At 34.2% G+C, this 22841-nt stretch overlaps 5 protein-coding genes across 13 annotated transcripts; 3 read left to right on the forward strand and 2 right to left on the reverse strand.

Moving 5' to 3' along the window:
* The first annotated feature begins 1351 nt into the window (after positions 1–1351).
* On the forward strand, positions 1352–3366 carry LOC107947145 (dof zinc finger protein DOF4.6). 7 transcript variants are annotated; one of them, XM_041083600.1, is made up of 4 exons: positions 1436–1667; positions 2055–2844; positions 2962–3014; positions 3096–3366. In XM_041083600.1, the coding sequence occupies exons 1-3, from the start codon at positions 1644–1646 to the stop codon at positions 2994–2996; spliced, it is 849 nt and encodes a 282-aa protein (XP_040939534.1). In that variant the 5' UTR covers positions 1436–1643; the 3' UTR covers positions 2997–3014; positions 3096–3366. The 7 variants fall into 7 exon arrangements, 5 of the variants coding, with proteins under 5 accessions (XP_040939532.1, XP_040939534.1, XP_040939535.1 ...); XM_041083601.1 differs by having other exon boundaries at positions 3106–3366; XM_041083599.1 differs by having other exon boundaries at positions 2962–3366.
* Positions 3367–5000: 1634 nt separating this feature from the next.
* On the reverse strand, positions 5001–8419 carry LOC107947144 (ORM1-like protein 2). The gene is made up of 3 exons (XM_016881711.2): positions 7702–8419; positions 6079–6227; positions 5001–5364 (listed from the first exon to the last, which is right to left on the reverse strand). The coding sequence occupies exons 1-3, from the start codon at positions 7876–7878 to the stop codon at positions 5226–5228; spliced, it is 465 nt and encodes a 154-aa protein (XP_016737200.1). The 5' UTR covers positions 7879–8419; the 3' UTR covers positions 5001–5225.
* A 724-nt stretch (positions 8420–9143) lies between these two features.
* On the reverse strand, positions 9144–11405 carry LOC107947146 (BTB/POZ domain-containing protein At3g05675). 3 transcript variants are annotated; one of them, XM_016881713.2, is made up of 2 exons: positions 11145–11405; positions 9144–10519 (listed from the first exon to the last, which is right to left on the reverse strand). In XM_016881713.2, exons 1-2 carry the CDS (start codon positions 11177–11179, stop codon positions 9256–9258), a joined length of 1299 nt encoding a protein of 432 aa, XP_016737202.1. In that variant the 5' UTR covers positions 11180–11405; the 3' UTR covers positions 9144–9255. The 3 variants fall into 3 exon arrangements, with proteins under 3 accessions (XP_016737202.1, XP_016737203.1, XP_016737204.1); XM_016881714.2 differs by having other exon boundaries at positions 9144–10597; positions 11145–11297; XM_016881715.2 differs by having other exon boundaries at positions 9144–10635; positions 11145–11281.
* Positions 11406–12377: 972 nt separating this feature from the next.
* On the forward strand, positions 12378–14973 carry LOC107947150 (zinc finger HIT domain-containing protein 2). The gene is made up of 5 exons (XM_016881718.2): positions 12378–12701; positions 12801–12873; positions 12991–13150; positions 13269–13310; positions 13865–14973. Exons 1-5 carry the CDS (start codon positions 12622–12624, stop codon positions 14722–14724), a joined length of 1215 nt encoding a protein of 404 aa, XP_016737207.1. The 5' UTR covers positions 12378–12621; the 3' UTR covers positions 14725–14973.
* A 402-nt stretch (positions 14974–15375) lies between these two features.
* Positions 15376–18466, forward strand: LOC107947148 (plant UBX domain-containing protein 10). The gene is made up of 4 exons (XM_041083603.1): positions 15376–16394; positions 17197–17367; positions 17601–17804; positions 17978–18466. The coding sequence occupies exons 1-4, from the start codon at positions 15618–15620 to the stop codon at positions 18203–18205; spliced, it is 1380 nt and encodes a 459-aa protein (XP_040939537.1). The 5' UTR covers positions 15376–15617; the 3' UTR covers positions 18206–18466.
* The last annotated feature ends 4375 nt before the right edge of the window (positions 18467–22841 follow it).

Raw genomic sequence — 22841 nt, forward strand, 5'->3', positions numbered from 1 at the left:
TTTTAAATTTCGAATAAAATTTATTTGATACATTCATATTAGCACGCGGTTGATTAGAGTGTAGTAAAATATTAAAAATAAATAAATATTAAGAATATGGTCATGTAATTAATTAAGTTTTAATTCTATTAACATAAATATTATTATTTAATTTTTTTAATTTTTAAATAAAAAAACATACTTAAACCCAATTGAATCCATACCTCCATGATTATTACGGTGAATAATAAACAAAAAAAACTCTCTTTAAAATATATATATATAAATCATTTGTTGCTTGATTGTGTAAAAAAATATCCATACTTGGTAAGCAGCACAAATGTAGGTTAATTAATGAGGCAATAAAATTAGCAAAGTACATAAATTTGAATAGATGTAGGCATGGCCCTGTCGTTGGTGAGTGATGAAGCAAATTGGTGGTGCAAGAGCTAATTAACAACTCATATTAGCAATACCAATTACTAAGATTAGCACCAAAATTAATGTGGATCCTGACTCAGTTTTACGTGCATGCTAGCTAGCAACCTATATATCCACACACCCACATTGCTCAAATAAATTAAAAAGCTGCCCCTTATTTACATATTTATGCTTAAATTATTTACGTTTGGTACTCTTTCTCAACTAAAGTGGTGTCAATATTCCATTACAATGCATATTTTTAATGGACCAATCCTCCAAACTGCATTTAAATCAGTTCCTACCCAAATTTAGGTAAAAGAATTATAAAAATATTGTATTAATAATTATATTATATTTTATCTCTTTTATTTAAAATGGGCAGAGATGAATATTCGTTTTTGTATGCTTAGATCTGCTATTGAAAGTGAATAAATTAGTTTTTGTACGCTAGATTGAAGAACAAACTTTATACTGTTAAAAAATAACGTGACTAACGAAATAACTAGATAGTTACATATAGCATGTCACATATACCTTATACGGACTTATTAAGACCAAATTTTAATAATAAAATAGATAAATTTTTTAATAAAATATTATTCTAGTATATAAAAATTAATCCTTAATGATCTTTTAAATAACATCAATTTCAAAATTCGTAATTTAGTCGGAATTTTCATTTTCCTATTTCTTCACACAAAATCATTTCATTAAATATAGGCTTTTAAAGCTTTAACCTCAACCAGCAATAAATTCATCAACTTTCTGTTTGTCATTTGCTTTCATTTTCTTTCTTCCTATTTAGTCAAACCTAATTCAATGAGAACAAAAATAAATAAAGAAAACATTTAAGGATGAAATTATGTATATGATGATATGTAAAATTAACATGCACACATAAGCCACTCACCTTCTTTTATATATATAAAAATAAATAATGAATGTATTTGCAGAAACAAATATTCCCACTTAGTATAGTTTATACTTTATATTTTATTATACAAAACGTCCCATCTCTTGTTTCTCTTCTCTCTCTTATACACGCACAAGCCATAAAGCAAGGCGATATACATTGTACATATACATAGAAACCCCCTCAAAAAACCACCCAACATTTCATTTTCTCTGCTTTTCAAACCAGTTTCGAGACCAAAAACAGAAGCTGTCTCACTATTTTTTTTCCTCTTATATTGAAGATATAATACTGTTCATTTTTCTTTCCTCCTCTTTCAGTTTCATCCATGGATACTGCTCAATGGCCACAGGTAGAGAAAGATCTATCACCTGGCTAGCTTATCTGATCTTCTTCTTCTCTTTATCAAACTTTTTGGGCTTTTTTTTTTCTTGTTTTCTTTTCCTTTTTGTTTTCAAAGTTGCAAAAGATGGTTTTTCATGGCTATAGATAATCGTTGAAAGTCCCCACTCAAATTGGATTTAGTTTTTATCATTTGTTCTTCAACATTTTGCACTTTATCTTTCTCTTTTGCTGATATATCAATATGTAATAAAAAGTAAAGTAACCTTTTTTTTTTTATAAGTTTATCTCTGGCTTTGTTATAAACTTATAATCTTGGAAAGTGTAAATCAGTTAACTCCATTGGTTTTTTCCATTTGTCTGCTCATCTTCATCTTTGTTTGATTGATGTTTGTAGGAGATAGTGGTGAAACCAATAGAAGAGATAGTCACAAATACATGTCCAAAGCCAACAGGTTTAGAGAGGAAAATAAGACCTCAAAAAGAACAAGCTTTGAACTGTCCAAGGTGCAATTCAACAAACACCAAATTCTGCTACTACAACAATTACAGTCTCACTCAACCTAGGTACTTTTGCAAGACTTGTAGAAGGTATTGGACTGAAGGTGGTTCCCTTAGAAACATCCCTGTTGGTGGTGGTTCAAGGAAGAACAAGAGATCATCTTCGTCATCCTCTTCTTCTATTTCTACTTCTTTAACATCATCCAAAAAGCTACCTGGTTTGGTTACACCACCTAGCTTATCCCAGTGTTCTACTCAAAACCCTAAGATCCATGATGGTCAAGATCTCAACCTAGCTTTCCCTACAGCTAGTCAAGGCTATAGGAGTCTCTCTGAATTGGTTCAACTTCCCTTAGAAAACAATAATAAGAGCCAAATCCCTAGCTCTTCTTCTTCATCACCTACTACTTCTCAACTTTCAGCTTTGGAGTTGCTAACTGGAATCACTTCCAGGGGGTTTAATTCTTTCATCCCCATGCCTGTTCCAGATCCAAACACAGTGTATACACCTGGTAATTTTCCCATGCAAGATTTTAAACCAACACTGAATTTCTCCTTGGATGGACTTGGAAATGGATATGGGAGTCTCCATGGTGTTCAAGAGACAACTGGGAGGCTTTTGTTTCCATTTGAAGATCTGAAACAAGTTTCCACTACAACTGATATTGATCAACATAAAGACCAAGGTGATTCAACTGGTTATTGGACTGGTATGTTAGGTGGTGGATCATGGTAATTAAACAAGATGGAAAAAAATTAATATGGGTTTTTCTTTTTCTCTTTTTTACTGTTTTTTTGTTAAGGTGGGGGTGACTTGTTTGGATTTCTTCATTACTAACAGAAGATGAAATACATGGTTTTCCTTGATCTCTCTCTCTCTCTCTATATATATGATCACTTCTTTTTTTTTTAATTAATTATGGTGGGAAATTTGAAGCTTATTTTAGGTTGGCTTCACTGAGGGCATACTAGAAGAAGATATCAAGCTAAGCAAAGATCCTTTTTTAGGGTAAAAAAAGTGTAATGGTTCAAAAGAAAGCAGAAGGGCAACCCTATGAATCCATTGGTTGGCTTGGTACAAGTACAAAAAAAATGTATAATTTTCAAAGTTTGTAAGGGATTCCTGGCTAGAGCAAAAAAAGGACTCTTAATTTGTTCATAAAGTTTTTTTAATTTTGATTTTAGTAAACAAATTGTTGAGTCTCTCATATTTGATATTTGTTGCTGCAATGGTGACTTTAAATTCTCTCTCCCCCCATATCCCCTCTTTTATATCATATGTATATAGGAGAGAAGCTTAGAAAGATGAACTGTATATATATATGCCAGGTAAGAAATCTGATCCTCCCCACATGCCATTGTAAATTTTCGTGTTACCATGTAAAACTATATACATATAAACTTGCTTCAATCCAAACAAAAGCTTACCTACTGATATTCTATACGAAAAACCCACAAATTTTAGACCCATTTCCATCGTTGCTTCAATGCCACCCTCTTTCCCTTTCCTTTTTTTTTTTTTTGGAATTGAAAGATTGAGAAAGATCTGACAAAGCCTCCTTCCTTTCGGTCATGAAAATGGACCCACAAACATTCCCCTCGACAAGTGTGTCGAAGAATAATACACCCCCCACCTCCCCCACTAAGGTTTTCGATCAATCCAGATCTACACCACCCTTTTTTTATTATATAAATATATGTATGTATGTAGGTTCGATTTTGTTGTTTGCTGTAATCCACCTTTAAGTTTGTGTATAATATCTGACAGATAGTGTGTTTAAGTTAAAGCCTGTATCAACCACCCTTTTTGACTCTTGAGTTCAGTTTCTCTTTGTTTTCTCAAGTTAATGGCTTGTTCATCACGGGCTGTTTATGGAAACCATAATAATCATGTAGTCTTTTATATTAACATTTTAGTCTAAACAACAAGAATGCCTGATGAAAAAACATTTTTGCTTAAACAAGAAATGGGGAGCTTTCAGATTCAAATGGTTTCTTTACACACGGAAGCTATTTGTGGAAAACATCATGTGGCAAAAAAAATGTGCAAAAATGGTAAGATTATGAAAAAGGGTTTTGCAATTTAGACAAAACCCAGTTCTATTTTATGTATTAAAAATGGATATTCGAGTTCATGTAGTATAGCATAAATCAAGTGATTAAAATATCTAAAAATTTACTTGAATATTCTAAATCTAATGATCGACTTTAATTATAGAACCATTAAAATATTAAAGAGAAGTAGTACGATAATAGTGTTATTAAATTCGTGTATCATGTGTTTAACTTAACTTCATTGATCCATCCATGATGTCTGAACTAAAAGAACTTTTTTTTTTGGATTAAAAAAATGAAAACCTTTTTTTTCTGTAAATGTTTGCGTCTGGGAATGGGGAAAATTTAGAACATTAGGTGGGATGCAAACACATGGAAATTAACGTGTCGTGGAATTCGTTAAGTAATGGGGGTGGATTCCTTCAGACATGATCTACCCGAACCAGGAGTTTTTGCCTGTACTTATTTAGCTTGTGATTCAAGTTACTATGTGTTTCACTCAAAGGCCTTGGGTGGACTACGAAGTGACTGACCCACTGCCGACATGCGCATGTCTTTCAACTGTAAGCCTGATTGGAAATCTTTCCCTTTTTAAAAAATTTATTGTGAATGTTATAGTTTGAAGAATAATGAATCCGAAACTGATACCAACAAAACAAAAGTTCTTTGTCACTCTACCTGTAGTTCACAAAAATGGCCATATCTTGGTTTCCAACAAAGTTGGAGGCTAATAAAAAAGATTTATGGCTTAAGCTGAGAGCAATATAAGGCAAGAAGATGATCTATATAGCTTGCAAAGAGAGAAAGTAAATAGTATATATGAATGTATTTTTCCCTGGCTTAAAGGAAGGGAAGGTATATTTTCTTAACCTGATTAAAGAGAAATGAGAATGCCCTTTTCAGTTTTCATTATCTGTACAGGGATATTACATTTATATTTGGAAATTGGGATCACCCCAGAATAATGAAACTTAGTACTTGAAAAACCAGACATGAATTCCTTGGCAGTTGTTCAATGCTCACCATTGATTCCGAATATACGGACCTTGTGCATGTTGGGGAACTTTGCAACCACCAGCACAAATACGGCCAACGTATTGAAGAAGAGCATTGGGTTTTGATAATCTGTTGTATGTGAGGCGATAAGGTACCTGGAAAATAAAATGTAGGGTAAATACCAAGATAAAAGAAAATATTAGAGTTCTTGTATAATGTCTTGCGATGCATCACTTCGATATTACTCTTATCTAAGGTTTCAGAGTCCTAAAATGTCTCCATTTAAGAGCTGATTAATAAATATGGCAGCAGGAAACAGCTAGTTTAATATGCAGAAAAGTACTGTCTAGTTTAATGAATCAACTGCTGAATGATATGGAAAAGAATCCATAAGCAATTAGTAACAAACAGAAATTAGTAACTGTTTTTCTTCCATATAAACGTATGCATGTAGAAAAGCACATAATGTATAATTGGGTATAAGTGCGATACCCATGGAGATTCATCTTCTTCGCAGAAGGAAGTCATTGATAACAAGGAGGTGGATGACCCAGCTGGAAGGGTAGAATACGGTTTAAATCAATTGCATGTGAGGAAACTATCTTTTATTAACTGATTCTTTGAATAACGTAAATTGACTACATCCATAGGTCGTAACAAGAGGCATTCATGAGCGCGGCAAAGGTTGAATGCAACTCACTAAGTATCTAACAGAAGGCATGCACCTTAATCAAATAAAACATAACGGAGACCCACCTCGTTGCATCTTATACGCTTTAGTTAAGTGAATCATCCATGAATTAAAAAGCCGCCATATTTTTATTTCCAATATTCAGTATAGGTTTATATAGAAGAAAGTGAAAACTTACAGCACAACAGGTACAACAGTCAAAAACTTCCTGTTCCGTGTCAGTTGCTTGCCATTGTCTATTTGCTCCCACCAAGTCAAACCGTTGTAGATACCTTGGTCATCAGCAAACGGTGTTCCCTTCTTCCAGTGAAAGAAGTGATATGTGACCTGAGGCAAGAATATGCAAATCCATGCACAACATACTCATTAAGCATAGAATAAAGAGCTGAAAATTTGAATACTATACCATTTATTAGTGTTATAGTGAAGAGTAAAGAATAATCATTTCTTGACCCTGTCTTATGGTATAACAATAACAAGCAAATCTCTGACCGGATATCATAATTAGTAATCACCTGAAAATGTCTAACAAATTGTTTCACGTTGATAAACAGGAAATTGTTATTTAGACATCTAGTAATTAAACTCAAAGGAACGAACTCTGACCAACTGTATAGGTGATATCTGAGCCTTGCTTCACTCAAGGAAAAGAAACAAATAGAACTATCAAAGGGGGCATGCCAAACATTAACAAAAGCAGTAATCACAACTATACTAGTTTTAGCTCATTCTATTTGCTACCAAGCGAGTACATCATTAAGACCTAAAATTTTAGATTTCCATTCATTCATGCGTATCAAACCATCAAGAAAGCTAGAAAAATATTACAGCAGAATCATGAAAAGTGAAGACACTTAGCAACAGCACCAGATGTTGTCTAATCAAATCTCGGAGGGATGCCTTACTTTAAAAATGTAAAGGTCAATTAGCCCTTTAATACCAGCTAAAAAGGTTGACAAACAACCAATTTAGAATCAAGAATCCTAAGCATTCCAGTTTGAGAAAGTAGGCTATTATTCTCAACATTCTCACAACCACGTGGGCCTAGAATACCAAAGAAAAAACAGACAACAGTCCATCTGTTGTAGACATTTAATTTAGTATATGATATAGCATTTCAAGCCAATTTGATATAGTTGATACACTGAATTCCCAAAAGAAAATTCAGTTTATAAATTGAAAAGTGAGGGAAAAAGGGGCTTTAAAGAGTTCCAGACCCGCTTATTCGCTCATTCAGTTGTGGCTTGTGCTGAAAATTTTCACCTCCTTAACTAAGTTTAAACCTCCAAATCTTCAATAAGCTTAGAGATATAGCCTATATAGGCATCTAAAAGGCCAATAAACTGATGACAACAACGCATAATCAATTCACAAACACAAGAAACAGAAAGAATTAATACTATCAACATATTATTCAAGTAGTTGTAATCATAGACATAGATTTCGACCAAGCACTAGCACCAACAAACTCATAATTCAAGCTTTCTACAATTCATCTATACAAGAAGCTATTTGGGGAACCCGCCAAATCTATCTAGTCAAGCAATATAGCAAAGCTGGTCCAGAATAATAATCCCCAAAAATTTTAACCAACGCAGGGGAAAAAAAACTAATTTCGTCGTTGCTATAGCTAAAGCTCAAGAAATCATCAAACCCTTAATTCAATCCAAAACCCCCCATCAACAAAAAAACAATCCCAAAAGCCGATCAAATTAAAACCCAGATAGGAAACGCAACAAAAACCAAGAAAAATATAACTTTTATGAATCGAAATCAAAAGGGGGAAAAAAGGCGAGCTTACAAAGAAATGCGCGAGATGAACAATTGTCCAAGCGGTTCCAGCAGAGGTGCCAAAGAGAGATAAAACGAGGAGCCATGAAATGAAAACCATCAAGATATAAGTGGTCCAAACCCCTGGGTACGTGAACCACTCCGTATTCTTGTTCAGATCTGTCGTTGGCACCGCTCTCACGTACATATTTCACTTTTTTGCTCTTCTCTTCTTCTTCTTCTTGTTTCACAAGTTTTCCTTCTTTTCTTAAACAAGCAGAGGTTGATTCAAGGGTTTATTGTTACAACTTTGAATTTTCTTTGTTGTTGAACAAAGGAAGGCTTAATTTCAAGGCCAAGGATGATGATCGAGGGAGACGTAGGATGATGATTATGATGATGATGATATTGTCTTTATTGACGGTGCGGGTTTGGGTTTTTTTTTTCTTTTTTAACCTATTTATAAAGCTCCCTCGATCTGAACCATCCTTTGTATTTTCTACGGCCTAGCCTGGCTGCTTGTCGTTGTCGAATTATTTTGCTACATTACATATTTCGGAGGAATTTTCGGCAAATTTTCTTTTTGTAGATAATGTATAAATATACATTGTTGGTTTAATAAAATGTAGGCAAGGAATGTTCCATACATTTGTATTTTTTCCTATGAAAATATTAGTGCTCAGATGCAAGATTTAATGGTGAAGATGGCGGGTGGTGATTGATGATACATAGTGATGCTGTAAGTTAAGAATTTAAGAAGTTGGACAGAGTTTCGATATATATCTCAAAATTTACCGCTTTTTGGTAGTCGAACCGTAATAGAGAGACTTGATACAGGTCCTTTTTGCATAATTATCCATAAAAGTTGGGTTACTTTTAAAATTGAAAAAAACCAAAAGAAAAAACTTCATCCAAAGTATGGATAGAAGTGACATGATATGCCTTAAAAAATCGATTTTGAAATGGCGAGATGTGACATAATATGATTGCATCCGTTCGAGGGTCAATCTTGTCCAAGACGAGCTCCTTCGACCGTTATTGTAAATCAGTAAAAGAAACCCCTCTACGTTGTAATTTATGACCATAACAAGATGTTATGTGGTATGAAGTTCGATCATTTATGTGTTGAAAATCATTCTCGTTCTTCATACCAGAACGATCTACAATTAATATTGAACGAGTAAATGTCGGAACCACAGGCAAGGAAACACGATGAGTTGGATCATGCAGGTGGACGGTTGGTTGTTGGTGTTTGAACTTAGGAAGAAACAAGTTCTCTAAGCATAAAAAGATATGTCATATGTCGGTTCATCTAACCTCAGACAACAAACAAGAACATGGCACTATTTTCTTTGTAGTCTGGTAGTTGCCAAACCAATACCAACCGTCGATGATCTGTTTACTTTGCCCTGCAATGGCGGCGCAAGCACCTCAAAACTACATGGATATGATCATGTGAAGGGGGCAAAAAAATCAGATGAAATTAAGGATCATATAGAGCTTTTGATGGAGTCTGAGTTACATGAAATGGGGATTGTCACCATCTATTCATTTCACAAGTTCAAATCATACAAATTCTAAGAAATCAAAGGCTAATAGTGGTATTGCCAACTCTATCCAAGCCTTCCATTAATCTTCTCTTTGCTGACTTGGTTCTGTAACACCATACCTCGAATGCCTCGCTCAAGTCAGGATACTTAAGCTGCTCGGTTTTCATCCAATCCGTCAGAATATCTGCTTGATCGTTAGATGGCAATGCTAGCACTAACAAAACGATCGCCCCCTCGATACTTTGGCACAAGTCTTCATCCATCTTGTAAGGGAAATCCGTATCCTCGTCAGCTTTTGCGTCCAGGAGAGGCTTTATCTTCCTTATATAGGGTAGCCATGTCTTCAGCAATTGGACTCGACACGGTGCAGGGAGAATCACGTTTCCATAGCCAACAGCTTCCAGAACTTTCCCGGTCACTTCTATAAGCTTCACCTTCAAAACCCACATTGCATTATCAAGTTTCTTGTCTTCAACTATCTCCAAAATCTTTCTAGACATCCCACCCCAACTACAAACAAAGTCCTTCATTAAATCCATTTTGGGGAGTATGTTACACATCCACTCGACATCCGAAAGGCACTGTAAAATTCTAGTCTCAGCAATCTCGGCTGTGATGTCGGGAACAAGAAGAAAGGAAGACAACTCGTTTTCAAACAATGAACAAACTTGGGAAAGACCTGATTTTACTACTGATTTTACTTCATCATCTGCTGTAACTAATGGGGTGTCTTCATCTCCTCCAAGCATGAACTCCACTTGTTCCTGTGCAGATGTTTTAAGCTCGTCTCCAAAGGGTGGACAAGATCCACCTATTGATGTGGCGAACCGAACTGCAGAAATAAACACATTCTTGGTAGCACTTAAATCCACTGGTTGGATCCTTGCCAATATCGGCATTGCTACCGGCCCCAGTTCCGAGACTTCTTTTACAATTTGTTCCTCTTCCTTATCCTCCCAAGGAACAGCCTCCAAATACTGGATGCAGCAGTTTGTAACGTCTTCACAACGGAATGCAATTGCCAATCGTAGAACAGCGAGAGCAGATTGAACCGAGTCCAAGGAATCCAAAAGTGAATCGGTGGGGAGATACAGTAATCTCAAAAGGTTAACATGATGATCATAAGTGGAGTCCGAGCAATGAATCTCGATGCAGGAGCCCGAGCCAGGATTAGAGAGCTGATCCGCAAAGAACCTGCTTTTACTTACGAGAACAGATGAGTGGGAGTAGAACCATTCAGGCCTTCCTTCGCTGTTTCTCAAGCGTAAAACGACATCACTCGTACCTTTGTCACCGAAACTGCAAGGCTTGGCTACTGCAGTTAGGTCCATGTGCAGAGATAATGAAAATGATATTCATGCTTCACAATTCACACACCTGAAGAAAGCATTATTGGAACTTAAGTTCCGGAAGAACTGACACGAATTCCGGAAGTATGAGAATAGGTCTATCTTCCTCTATCAAAACATATGCTTCTTTGCCCCAACACAATACAAAATCATAGTATCCGACAGAGCACAACTAACAATAATCTAAACAGGAAATTATGAAACTGTTTGGTTCTTGAGACATTGACGCAAGAATTAATACCATAGCCTAGAAAGGAAACCAGTTCATCATTTTTTTAAAAAGAGAAATATAATAAATTTTAGGCTTTTTAGCTATCACTGAGAAGATGCAAAATTAGAAATTTAAGCATCATATTTAATCAATATCAGAACACAGAACATAGATTACTCTTTTCTTAATCCCCAAACCAATAAAACATAGAACATAACATTCAAAATCAATATTTTTCCTAGGAAACCAAGAATAAGACAATAGCAAATCAATAAGCAATTAAAAACATAATTAATATCACATTAATGGGGAAAAAAGCTTCATAAATGATAAAATCTGAATTAAGGGAAATAAAAAAACTGACCTTTTCAAACACCCATATTGCATTGAGAGCAGCATAAATTTATCCCAACTTCAACATAACAAATCTGGTGTTAAGTAAAGAACATAGAACAGCAGCTCTTTCTCTCCCTTTGGGTCTGGAAAGTGAGTTCTGATTCAGGTAATAAAATGAAAAAGCATGGACAAACCCAAAGCACCTTTTAAGACAAGTTTCTGAAATGACGCATCTAGCCTCGTGCTTTGCATTGTTAGAACTTGACAAGTGGCTGGTGGGTGATGGGGTACCTTACACTTTTGGGGGCATTGTAGTTTTAACAAACATATAAGGGCAAGAATGTAATATCATGGCACATTTAACTATGGTATGTGACAAATGATTGGTTGAGAGGTGATTTTTTTTTTTGTGGTTTGATGGATTAGATCTTAGACATTGAACATCAACAACATCATGGTAAAGTTAATATTTTTACATTTACGGATTTTTTTAATAGTAACATTATTTAGTTTAATATTTATAATGATTAAATACATAAAAAATTAATATTTTTAAATATTGTATTTAAATTTTGTGAATGAAAAATTAATAGTAGAAGAAATTTGTTTTTATTTATAAATTTAAATTCAATTTAACTTTAAATTTATCCGAATTCAACCTAAATTTAGTGAAGTAATTGTATGAATTTCCCAACATTACAAATTTATTATGATGATGATATTTCAGTTCAGTACCTTTTGGAAGAGGATAGGAGGATCAGATATCAAGATCCGATATATATTTTTTCATTAATTTTGTTGGCTCAACTTGTACAAGTTGCAAGTTTATGCACAATTATTTAATGCCATAGGCCAATTAACCATAAAAAAAAACTGAATAAAAGTAACATGAATAATACAAATTTTTAATCGGATTAGTTAATTATTAAAAATAATGTAATATAATATTTTTTTGAAAGGATATTTGTCTATCTTAGTGAAATTAAAGATTAGGAAGGCCACTTGCGCAAGTTGTAGCTATGATTAACCAATAGCAATCTAGAAAAGGAAAAAAGCTGCCTACATTCCAAAGTGAGTGTCACTGTGATTAAAACAAAAGCTAAAACCAAGTTATGTCTTGTCTTCACTCTTACATTTTGTTTCGCTGCAAATTCCACGAATATAGATAGATATTTTGGTCTCGCACTCAATATTTGTTATATGAATACGACCCGCCCAAATGTCAATAAATACCACCTCTGCCAGTCAAATGGCCTAAGGTTGCCAGTCAAATAACCATTGCAGTAAGGATTTGGAAACACATGATTGCATCACTTACTTTATGGGGCCTTTTGAGTGATGGTGGTGACGGGGGAAATGCATTGTGGGCTGGTATTTGAAATAGAGCCCAATCAAAACTTTCTGAATCTTTCTAGGGTTTTCGAGCCTTTTTTTTTTGTTTTATTCAGTTTATGCAAATAAATCAAAAGGGTTTCTGATTTGAATCAGTTTGGGTTATTTGAAAGATGGCGGAAACGATACGTACATCAGAAAAACCTTCTAATTCCTCCTCGTTGAATCCTCCTTCCCGTATCATCTGCCATGTGTATGTTCTTCTTCCTTTTATTCTTCATTTTTTTGTGAATTTCAGATTATTTGTCCAATATTTATTTATTTTTCTCAAGTTTCAACTGATTTTGCACAGTTGTCAGAAGCAATTCTCGCAATACACTTGCCCTCGATGTAACTCACGCTACTGCTCTCTTCCTTGTTACAAGGTAAGGCCTCAATTTCACGCTTTCTTCAATCAGAAATTGATTTTTTTTCTTTTTTTGTTTAGTTTGATCTGAAATGAAACAAAAAAGTTCTTTTTTGTGTGAATTTTTTTTTTACAGTCTCATAGCATTCGCTGTACCGAATCATTCATGCGAGAAAATGTAGTCGAGGAGCTGCGCCATCTTCAATCAGACGATCAAACTAAACGGAAAATGCTTGAAATTCTGAAACGTTTCCATTCCGAGGACGAAACCGAACCTTTAGATGAAGATGTTGATGGTATTTTCCTTGATTTTGAAGTACCTATATATATATTTGCTTTGTTTGTTTGCCTAATATAAGCCTTGATTGAATTACTGTATCAATGACAAATGTAATCTGATTTTTTTTATGGCAGACTCAATTCTTTCGGATGACACTATTCGGAAGATTTTGTCAGGTAATCTTTGGTTCAAATTCTATGTATTAATTACGGTGAAAGTACTTGTCAAGTCCCTCTATTATAGGGTTAGATCAAATTAGTCCACTTATTATTAAATGGATCAATTTAATCATTATACTATTAAGAAGAATTAAATAAGGCTCATTAGTGACATAGTTATCATTTAATGTTTAAAAAAATTGTCATGAAAATTATTTTTTCATTTGCAGCTCAACTCCAAATAGAAGATTCCCTTTTTAAAACCATAAGAAGATTTCAAAATCTTAACTCTTTTAAATTATACACGACATTTTTTAAGCTTTGAATGTTAACTTTGTTGAAATTTGGTTTTATTTGATTCTTTTTAGTAGTACAGGAACTAAATTGATCTGTTTAATAATAGAGGGATAAATTTGTTTAGGTCCCTTTAATAGAGGGACCTGCCAAGTACATTCCCCTTTCAATGACTTCGGTATGCCTTTCGTTCATCCAATGTTTACATTGATTTGTCTTATGAATTTTGTGTTATTATATGCTTGAACATAAATTTTTGTTGTTTCTTTTTTATGTAGGAGGTGAAGTTAATATCAATGATTTATCCCTTGAAGAGAAGAAACGGTTCCAAAGAGCTTTGGCAGCTGGAGAATTGAGTAAGATGATTGAGCCGTGGGATCCTTGGTGGTTAAAGCCTGCTGCCAGAACAATCTGTTTAAGCAAGGATGGAGCTCAACTTATACAACCTATGGCCAATCGAGAAGATCTTGAAAGCGACCAACCAAGCGATATTCCTTGTGGCCCCAAAACTCCACTTCCTTCGCTTCGTAAGCTCATTTCTACGGAACCATCTCCGCTCTTAGCTGTTCATTTGGTTGATATCATATATAGTTACTGCTTCACTCTTCGTGTCTACAATGGAGATTGGCAATCGGATGCTGTAGGTTCAGCAATGATGGTATTGAGTATATCATCTGTATTAGGTCAAGCTGGACAGCCTGAGACTGTGCAGGAAGCTCTGTGTTATTGCTTGGAGCAAACCTGCTCTCCGGCTTACCGGCACATTGGTGGTTTGCAATTTGGATTGGCACTTGTTGATGACATAACAAACCTACTTTCCCTTGGAAGTCCTGCATTGATCTGTATGCTTTGCGATCTACAAAGGATGATTATGGCTGCGGAAAGGGAGTTGAAATCCGAGAAACAAAGAAAGCTGAGGAAGTCCGAAACGAAAAGCAAGCTGAAACTTGCTGAGAGGAAGGTTTATTTCATAATGTGTTGGGTCCATGAGCAACCGAACAAAGCATTGTCTTCTTTGGCAGCCATTGTGAGTGCAGAAAAGAGTTCGTTGATGGAATATGGAGGCAATAAAAGTTTTCCCAGAACAGAGAAGAATGTAGCAGGAAACAAGGGCAAAGCCTTGATAGAGGAAATGTAAGGGTGTTAGTTGCTAAAATAACCCTTTTTTAACAATTTTCAATATGGGAATTTTGTTGTTGTACATGTACATGAACATTTCTGATGTATATTTAATTCATATCTTAGAGGGATACTAACTAAAACAGAGTATCAGTATCCATCCATGTAGGTGTTCCATAATGTGCTTTTAGCTTAGCATTCCCAATTGATATACTCTGTTTTAAAAATGCGATGGTAAATATATTAGAAAGTAATATAGATTGAAAAAGCCTATTTGTTGTTGCGCAATAAAAGGAAAGCAGCGAACGACGTCGTTGCGAAATCTATTAATTTCACGGCGCATTATTCATTTCAGGCGGTTTTAAAAGGTCTAATTCTGCCACCTAACCTTTTACTCTTCGGGTTTTAGAAATTTAGTCCTTGCCCCTGGTCTTTCATTCTTTGTACATTTTTCCAACTACCATCTGTTTTTAGCTTGTACCAACCAACCTTCGGACTCTCCCAATACAACACCATTTCATGCTTCAGTAGGATTCTGGCTTCCTTGAAGGTGAAAAAACTCCTTTTAAGTGTGCAAAATAACTAAAATTAAAAAGTCCAAAGAGTACAGGGACTAGATACAGAATTAAACCTTTTAAAAAGAATCAAAAGCCAATGGTAGTTACGTAATTTCGGACAAGTCTGTCGTCCGATTATCTGTTACGATCCCCTAAAGCATTTGAACCCGATCTTCTTCAATCCATAAACCCTTCGCTCTCTATTTTCCCCTTAAACCAACCATCCAAATAAATAGAAATTAAAAGAGAAAACCCGAAGAAAATTCCCTTGCCTCGGATTGTTTTTCGTCCTTCCTTTCTCTGTCAGAAAGAAAGGAAAAACCCTAATATTTTTCATCTTGTAAATTCTCGAGAAATGGTTGATGTAGCCGATAAATTGGCATGTTTTCAAGCGGTGACGGGCCTTGAAGATCCCGATTTGTGTACGGAAATCCTCCAGGCTCATGGTTGGGACCTCGAACTGGCTATCTCTTCTTTCACCTCTTCCAATCAATCCTCTGCTTCCACAATTACGTCCGATTCTGACCCTCGCGATTCTCTTGACCCCACCCAAACCGCATCCAGTTCGGGTCTCGTTCCCGCTCCCAACCCCAGCATAGCTTGGAAACTCGTTACATTGCCCTTCTCTGTGATATCCGGTAGCCTCGGGTTAGTCTCTGGAGCTGTCGGGCTTGGATTATGGGCCGCCGGCGGAGTTCTTTCGTATTCCCTTGGGATGATCGGCCTGGGACAGGGGCGGGGCGGGGAATCATCGGCACGATTGGTCTCTGTCTCAGCTGCGGCTTCTGAAGCTATGGAATTCGTGGCGGCATTTGAGAGAGACTACCCGACGACTAGGCCGAATTTCGTCGGTGAGGGTTTCATGGACGCCTTGCAGAGGTCAAGGAACTCCTTTAAGCTGTTGTTTGTGTACTTGCACTCGCCGGACCACCCGGATTCTCCTGTATTCTGTGAAAGGACCTTGTGTTCCGAGGCAGTGGCTGCCTTTGTGAATGAGAATTTTGTGGCGTGGGGCGCCGACATTAGGGCTAGTGAGGGTTTTAAAATGAGTAATAGCTTGAAGGCATCTAGGTTCCCATTTTGTGCCGTGGTTATGCCTACTACGAACCAGAGGATTGCACTCCTTCAACAGGTATCAACACTGTGATTCTGACTTCTATTTTGAATTGTTAATAATGCAATAAGTTAATGTTTTTGGGAACCCAAAATCAATTAGATATCCTTTTGGCAAAAGCAGAAACTGAAAATGACATATTATCGTTCATGCTTTAGATATTTTTTCGTAAATTTTTGTGCAGTGAACCACATGTTAAATGGGTAAAACTCAGGGATTTCATTCTAATTCTTTGTCATTGTGCTTCTGCTGAGCAGAAAGTTTAGATGTAAGCTCTTGCTAGTTTTGTTTTGCTTGTTGGTAAATGCCTTTGAATATGGATTTTTGGGTGGGCACTGAAGTTTTGACATGGCGAATAGCTAGGCGTATGAGTTCTTTTTTAAAGCCTGAAAATGCTGAATAAGTCATATTCTAAATGATTTATTAAACAAAAGCTTATCTGATTTTCAGTACGCCTACCAGTTCTTTATAGTTTGTTATAAGGCACTTGTGACTTATATCATGCTACAATTGGGCTTTGCCTTTTTAGTTTCTTTACATTAAGATGCAGCTTTTGCTCGAATTGTGCCTTCATTCCTGTTTCTCATATTAAATTCATTTGACTATTGTTTTTAGTGGATTGATTGGACTCTTTAATAGCACTCCTGTTTCTCATATTTTTAACTTTAGGTCAGCATAAAATAACGGAGCTAAACCGGCCAGTCAGACCAGTTCAACTGTGAACTGGTGGCCTATCTAGCCCAGTACATTATAACTTTTCTGAGCCAATAAAACCGGTTTAATTGGTGATCTTGCATGGTGATGCTCTCTTTCTTCACAGGTTGAGGGACCAACATCTCCAGAAGAAATGCTCACGATGCTGCAGAAAGTGCTTGAAGAAAGTTCTCCTGTTCTTGTTGCTGCAAGACTGGATGCAGAAGAGAGAAGAAACAACATGCGTTTGAGGGAGGAGCAAGATGCTGCTTACAGAGCAGCACTTGAAGCTGATCAAGTAGGCTGCTTTTAATTTTAAATTAGTGGCTTTAATACAGTTTACTACATATTTGGCTAGATGGCATACTCTAGTTTCTTTTTCCTCATTACTGCCATTATATTCCAAGAAGACTGAAAAAGGATAATAATAATCCCTTTTTTGCTTACTAAATGTATTTGTGCTTTAAAAAGCACCGTTGGAATGATAAAATAATAGCCTGACTAATCTTTTCATTTTATTCATGACATTAGGCTAGAGAACGCCAGAGGAGAGAGGAGCAAGAACGTCTGGAAAGGGAGGCCGCCGAAGCTGAGCAGAAACGGAAGGAAGAAGAAGAAGCTCATGAAAGAGCAGCACGTGAAGCTGCTGAAAAAGAGGCTGCCCGGGCTAGAATGCGAGAACAAAAAGCCTTATCACTTGGTGATGAACCTGAGAAAGGACCAAGTGTTACACAGGTAATTTCATTTTTCTTGCTTTCTTTATGGTTTAGGCACTTTTATTATCTCACTTCTAATGATCATTCATTCTTCATCATCCTTGCATTTTCCACTTTTCTCCATTGGCATGCCTAATACTTATCCGTTGCCAAATTAAAATTAAACATATGCATGTTGTGTTGGGAAAACAGGTATTGGTACGGTTTCCCACGGGTGAACGCAAAGAAAGGAGATTTCACAGCACGGCAACAATCCAATCAGTTTATGACTATGTTGATTCATTGGGTTGCTTAGAAGTTGAGGATTACAGCCTTGTGTCCAACTTTCCTAGAGTTACATATGGTCGAGATAAGCAATCCTTGAGCTTGAAAGAAGCAGGATTACATCCTCAGGCCAGCCTTTTTGTGGAGCTAAACTAGTCTGAACTGAATTAGGGTTGATACTTGTCATGTTGTATGATCTTAAAAGTTTTCTGCAATTACTGAAGTAAATATTTTTAATATGCTTCTTGTTTCTAGTTTCAACATAATCAGCGAACCATAATTTGAGATAAAGATAGCAGGGACTCTGAATTCTATAAGATTCGCTCGATCAACCAAATGGCCAAATTTTTCATTTCAATCCACCACTAGTATGTAGAATTATTAAAAGTTTAAAGAAATGTTCATGTATTTTTATTTATTTAGTTTTTGATTTTTTAGATTTCAATTAAACATGCAGTGCTTTACCTAATTCCATTTATCAAATAATTATTTTTTTATTATGTCGTTTTATTTATTTTTATAAGATTTATTTGTTCTAAAATTACTTATAACATTTATGTTCTTGTAACAATCTCAGATATTAAGTTTGTAGCTCATTTTCTATATCTCAAGTTAGTTAACTTATCGTCTTTTTAAAAATATATATATGTATCTTTATTGAGAAGTCACAATTCCTTTAAATACAAAATGAGAAATGTAAAAGCATTAGAAATCGATCAATAAAATCGTTGCGAGTGTTCCCGCCTGTAATCCAGGTGACGCGGGTTCGATCCCCGGAAACGGCGTATTTTGCCGAAATTATGGACCTTTTATTATTTCTAGAAATTTGCACATCCGTTATTATGAGGGAAACAAAATTGAAAATATGAAACGCCTCTAAATAAAATAATAATAATAAAGCAAATAAAATTATGATGGTCAAAGAAAGTCATTGAGAGAGCAAGCAAATATAATTATGATTTGTCATACACTAAATATAAAAAAGTAATTACGAGAGCAAATAAAATTAGAATGCATTGGGCTGTTGATATCTCCATAACGTGTATAAACAATTTCAGTCGGTTTTCATCTGACAAGATAATTTCTATTTTCACATTAAAAAAAATTATTTTTAATTTTGTGCTTTGATTCGAATCGTTAGATCTACACTGGAACCAGTTCATGATACGTGACTAGCGAAGAAAATCGTTTGGTTGAAAGTTAGAAATGATAAAGATCCATCTATCCAAAAACAAATGTATGAATTTAGTCTAGGATTTATTACTATAAATATTACAAATTGGGTCGATTTTTAAAATTTTAATTTTCTACTATACAAGAAATTTGTTTTTGAACCGGATTTTTTTCCAATAACTTGAATATACATCACACATAACTTGAATATACATCACACATTCAAAAATACTAAAATGAGTTATATTTTGCTCTTGACCAAAAATCAATTGTAATGAGGAGTATTTATCATAACTTATTGATATGATGCGTACAAGTATCGATTCATATAAAATATTATATCCTTATACAAAAAATTTTGTTCTCAAAAGATATGGTTTACTACTAATTAGAGGCATTTAATTATTAATTATGCTAAACCATATATATGTATAAACAACGGACTTTTGCAATCATTGAAAGCCTAAGCAATAAACTCACAAACATTAGCAAAAATTGTCTCTATTATATAATCTAAAAGTTTTATTCTTAGACAAATTATTAAACAATTGCACAATTTGATAACTCACGTATGTTCAATTTGGAGATGCATCTATTAAAATAATAGCAAAACATCCACTTTTTTTTTTATAATGGACCCATATTTCTTTCAGAAAGACTAGAGATTTAATCTCAACATTTATTAGTGAGGTTCTAATAATTCATATCTTTTTAAAATCAGTCACAATTAATCATTAATTAAAATTAATAAAAAAATATTAGTCAAATATGAAATATTAAAAAAATAAACTATATATAAAATTTGTAACACCCCCTAACCCCAAACCGTTACAGGAACGAGGTTATGAGACATTACCAGACATATCAGAAAACTTACGAATAATTTACAATTAATATAACTTTCATAGTATAATATAATAATTAAGTCCCTATCTTGAACTCTCGAAGTTCAAACACGTATTAAAAGTAGAACGGGACTTGTTCGAGTATTCCAAATTTTTTTATAAAAATTTCGGCAGCATTTCTGCTTATTTTTACTTAAACCTCCTGCAAATTCAAACCAAAACAACCAACACCAATATTTCACATTCATATACTAATATTTATATTATTAACAAAATTTTAATTTAATAACTATTATAACATCATTCAAAATTGATTAAAAACTTCATTCATTTAACAACTTGATGTTCATGTATCAAAATATCATGTACTTTCCTTACCCTTTCATTTAACCATCTAAATTTTATAATTCATCCTTCACTACCCAAAGTAATATACATATTCAAGTGACTAAATAACACCTATGTACATGCCACCTTTACCCAAAAGAAAAATATACATCACCAAGTTTGTGTTGGAGTCGGGATTGTTCTGGATGCTGAGCCGGGACACTTGACTTCTACTAACCTGTGCACGGAAACAACCGTACGCTGAGTATGGATATACTCAGTGGTATTACTATAATCCAAGACTATTTAACATTAATAAATTACAAACATCAATTATTTACCCTGTTAACAAATAATCTCATTTTCAAAATTTCATTTCAATTATTTACCCTATTAACAAAGCTCGGACTATGAAAGATACGCGGATTTCCACCCAAACACACCAGAATATCCAACCCAAACACACCCGGAATATTGTAAATCTTCCATAACACACCAGTATAATATATCCTCCCAAACACACCAATAAGGCATTAAATGCCTATTCGGATAAACCGAAGAATATAATAACAGAAACATCTTCTCGGCCGAACTACAATCTCTTCATCACATCACAAATCCAATGGCATGCCATTTGTATCGAATCTAGTCCGACAAGTTAATAGGGTATTATTTTACTTTTTCTAATTTCAATTTCACATACTTACCTCAAGTCTTATTTACCATGCATAACAATTAAAATTTCAGCAATCAATAATAATTAAAATTCGAATTATAGTAATACACACCATAATTCTCCCGTTTTAGTCCTCGATGACTTTCTCCTTTCCTTTCGATGCTGATGCTTCAGGTTATTTGTTGGCTACGAAAATAATAATTTATAATCATCAATACAACATGATTCAATTTAATTCATGAGCCTAAACATGCAAATTTAACCATTTTTAATGTATATATATAATTTCACCATTAAGCTGTCTACTTGAGTCATTGTTACTAAATTATTTATATCTTGAGCTACAAAACTCCAAATTAATATCCGTAAATTTTCCTTAAAACTAGACTCATATATCTTCTAACCATAAAATTTCCAGAATTTTTGGTCTAGCCATTTAGTACAGTTTATTCATTAAATACTCCCCTGTTATTTCATTTGACAGTTCTGACCTCTTTCTACTAAAAATAAATTATCTCATTGTACAGAACTCGAATAAGGTTCTTGTTTATTTATTTTGAAACTAGATTCATTAAGGAGTTCACATATATAAATTACACTCAATAATAATTTTTGTACAATTTTTAATGATTTTCCAAAGTTAAAACAGGGCATCTCGAAATCACCCCGAACCAGTATTACAAAATTTCAAATATCTCTTGATTCATCAATTAATTGCTTACACTGTTTCTACTATAAGAAACTAGACTCAATAAGCTTTTATTCCATTTTTTGTTCATCCTCTAGTTCAATTTATAAAATTTTTAGTGAATTTTCAAAGTCAGACCATTGCTACTTCCCAAAACTGTTTTGATGTAAAATGTTAATAACCAAATTTATAACACCAATTCACACCTTATTCCTATTCAAATTTCATTTAAACTCAAATTTAACTATTAAATTTTCAACATGTTTTCTTAATTCTGAATTTTCCTCAATTTAGTCCCTAAAACACAAAACTTATAGCTTACTTTGCAATTCAATCCTTATATCTGTTCTAACTTGAATTTCATTCAATTAAACCCCTATTTCATCATTTTATCCAACATGAACTTTGTTTAAAAACCTAAGAACTTCCAAACTAACAACTTAATTTCATCAAAAACTTGTTTTAAGACTTCTAAAATATCAAAATTATGAGAAAAGGACTTGATTGAGCTTACCAATTAACTCCAAGCTTCATAAACCCTATTTCCCCTTTTCTTTCTTCTTTCTCCCCTGTTTCTTCTCTGTTTTCGTTTTCATTTCCTTTTCTTTTAACTTATTTGTTTCTTTTATATATAATAATATAATATAATATAATATACTTAATTATTAAATAAATATATATATTTTAATCAATAAAATCTTTGATATATTCCACGTTAAACCGCCTCAGTTATAGGAAATGGTTTAATTTCCTCTTAAGTCCTTCTAATTTTTCTTTAATCTATAATTAAACTTTTACCCTTATTCAATTTAATCCTTTTTACTAATTACTCTAAATTAAGCTAAATTTACTTAATTAAAACCTAATTAAACACACTACTAGACTCATAAATATTTTTAATAATTATTTTCGAACTTATTTCACTAAGACGGAGGCCCGGTAACACACTTTTCTGGTGCCCACGGATTTTAGGTCGTTACAAAATTTGCATATTGATATTTAAGATTTTGGATGAAAAATCGAGAATAAATTTAATTGTCGATTTGAGAAGGCAATCACTTTTTTTTTTTTGTGAAAAAGGAT

This window comes from Gossypium hirsutum, chromosome A12 (assembly GCF_007990345.1).
Source record: "Gossypium hirsutum isolate 1008001.06 chromosome A12, Gossypium_hirsutum_v2.1, whole genome shotgun sequence".
Lineage (NCBI taxonomy): Eukaryota > Viridiplantae > Streptophyta > Magnoliopsida > Malvales > Malvaceae > Gossypium > Gossypium hirsutum.